The sequence below is a fragment of the Colius striatus genome, chromosome 12 (assembly GCF_028858725.1).
Source record: "Colius striatus isolate bColStr4 chromosome 12, bColStr4.1.hap1, whole genome shotgun sequence".
Classification (NCBI taxonomy): domain Eukaryota; kingdom Metazoa; phylum Chordata; class Aves; order Coliiformes; family Coliidae; genus Colius; species Colius striatus.
The window spans coordinates 2,666,700-2,669,050 of record NC_084770.1 but is presented as its reverse complement, the minus strand read 5'-3'; the positions used below and the strand labels follow the sequence as shown (position 1 = coordinate 2,669,050).

The window sequence follows — 2,351 nt, the reverse complement described above, 5'->3', positions numbered from 1 at the left end:
AGAAGAGCTTGGCCATTTACCCCTTTGCCCAACAAAGCAGTCTCAGAGGCTCAGATGAGATGGGAGAGGTAAGCTTGATGCCAGAGAGGGCTGTTGCTTATTGCCTTGTATTTTTATTAATAAGAAGCTAATTACTTTAAGAACACAAGACAAGCAAGCTATATAATTAATATACACTAAGGAGCATGAGAGGATTCTATACAATAATTTAGATGTATTAAATAAATAAAAAATAATAGCAGCCTTCTACAATGCAGGCTACACATAGGCTGACTTCGGCTTGAAGTACCCTGGTCTTTAGCACACCTACAGGAGCAGAACTGCTCCACAAGTGTTTTAAAGAAGCATATCTATAAGATACATACATGAGAGTGTCTAAGGATAGGGTAAACATTTCAAAACACACTTTACCATGGTCTCCACATATCTAACGACCCAATCCGAGGGTTATTATGGGAAAAATTTGGCTGCAAGACTTGTCTGGGAGGAGCAGCATCAACCTGGCTGAAAACCGACAGCGGTGGCAGCTGGAAGGGATTTTTCAAAGCCTGCTTGTTCTCTGTGGGGTACAGACGCTCCTGGGATGGGTTTGTGCCCCGAGTGCTCCCCTTCAGGCTCAGGGGACTTTTTGGCCTCAGGAGAGGCTGCTGAGATGGGCTCGAAGACCTTACTGCTGCTTTGCAGGTGTCTTCTCCAGACCTGGGTAAGGATTTCAGCAGGTGGTTTAAGAGGCGTGCCCCGAGGGTCTTGTCCATCCACTCGCAGGTAAGGAGGAGGTTGTGCACCTCATGCATGCACTGGATGTACCCCGTGCTGTACCTCTGCTGGGCTTCCAGACCCACTTTGGAGTCAGCTGCATTGAAGAGGAGACAAACGGGAGTTGGTGACCAGGTAAAAGCTGCCCGGTGTGTTCGTGCTTAAAAGCCTTTGGCAGGTTTCCTGCCTGCACAGGCTCCTGGGGCCTGTTGCTGTATTTTGCTATAAGGTGAATGGTTTGCAGGGTGCAGGGGATGCAGGGTGTGAGCTGCCCAGGCAGGCAGCCTCAACGTCCTGCTGCCCATCACCAAGGGCAAAATTAGTCCAAAAGGCAGAAAGCACTGGAAGCACAAAGTTTCCATGGGTTAACCAGCGCCCAGCTCCATCTCCCCATCTAGTGGAGAACGGCAAACGCGAGCAGCAGCCTGGGCTTTGGCAGGTCTGAGAGATGCTTTTGCCAAGCTGCCAGCAGATTAAAGCTCCTGGCACCCTCCTGCCCTGCTCTGCCCACACTTACAAGATGGGGGACTGGGCACTCACCCATCAGCTTGCTGCTCTGGATGTTCTGGAGGTGCTTCACCGTCATTTCGAGGATGTCTGCTTTTTCCAGCTTAGTCTGCTGATAAGCAAAGAGTGCAGCAGTTAGTGGCAATGAAGAGCTTGTACCAGGCCCAGTCTCTCAAAAGAAGAGACATTTTCCCCCCAAAACCCAATCCTCCACCAGCAAAAGGACACAAAACAGCATGAAGAGGAGCACTTACATCCAGGTGAAACACCCCCACAACAGTCTCCTTCAGCTGGTCCAGGCAGTTGTTAATCCTTTCCCTGCGCTTCCGCTCAATGAGGGGTTTCCTTAACTGGCACAGAAGAGAAAAGGAGGAGGAAAAATTGCAGTTGATTTTCTTTTCCGTCTGCCTGCTGCAGCCCAGCGAGGGCAGAGGGCCCCAGCCCCTGCGTGAGGCCAGCACAGGGTAAGGCAGTGCCCGGCAGGGACTGGGTATGGGTGCAGTGTGCCAGCTCACAGCCTGGCCTTTAGAGGGGATCAGCTCTCCATTCTCCCACTTGCACTCCTTTGAAGCAGAGCTCACCCGAATGAAACAGAGAGAAGCCTTTCTGAGGTGGAGAAAGGGCGCAGATAAGCCACCCACACGGCTTGCATTCAGAGAAAGCTTCTTATAATAAGAGGGAAAACCAATTGTTGCCTTTCTCTTTCCCAGGAGCAGTGGCCGTGGCCCCAGCAGCGTGTGCCCCGCTGAGGGTACCTACCTTCCTCTCCTCCTTGCTGCTGGCCAGTCTGTGGCTGCCACCAGCGCTGGCCGTGGCCGTCATCGTAAGCCAGCCCAGGGACGGGGAGCACGACTCTGCAGCGGGTCGCTCCCCTTCCCCACGGGATCTTTGCAAGCTCTGCTGCTCCTCTGCTCTATTTATAACCCCGAATTAGCATCTGAAAGGGGACTTTTCCTTGGCGGGACTTCTTTTCCCACACGAAGGGTCGAGCCCGGAGGTTTGTGGCCATCAATCAAAGCTGACAGGTCACTGCTTCTTTTCAATGACCACGCCAGCCCTCCCAAACGGCGACAGATGTCCAGCCTCCG

The 2,351-nt window shown here is 52.3% G+C and overlaps 1 protein-coding gene across 1 annotated transcript; it reads right to left on the bottom strand.

Moving 5' to 3' along the window:
- Window positions 1-407: 407 nt before the first annotated feature.
- LOC104561373 (transcription cofactor HES-6-like) lies at window positions 408-2,085 on the bottom strand. Its single transcript, XM_062006209.1, has 4 exons — window positions 2,023-2,085; window positions 1,518-1,613; window positions 1,297-1,375; window positions 408-853 (listed from the first exon to the last, which is right to left on the bottom strand). Exons 1-4 carry the CDS (start codon window positions 2,083-2,085, stop codon window positions 408-410), a joined length of 684 nt encoding a protein of 227 aa, XP_061862193.1.
- Between the last annotated feature and the right edge of the window lie 266 nt (window positions 2,086-2,351).

Excerpts from the sequence above, each read along its gene's own strand:
- LOC104561373 (XM_062006209.1), bottom strand. The coding sequence starts at position 2,085 with ATGACGGCCACGGCCAGCGCTGGTGGCAGCCACAGACTGGCCAGCAGC. Across the intron at positions 1,376-1,517 it reads TGGGGGTGTTTCACCTGGAT|CAGACTAAGCTGGAAAAAGC; the intron begins GTAAGTGCTCCT and ends TTTGCTTATCAG. Across the intron at positions 854-1,296 it reads CCAGAGCAGCAAGCTGATGG|CTGACTCCAAAGTGGGTCTG; the intron begins GTGAGTGCCCAG and ends TCTTCAATGCAG.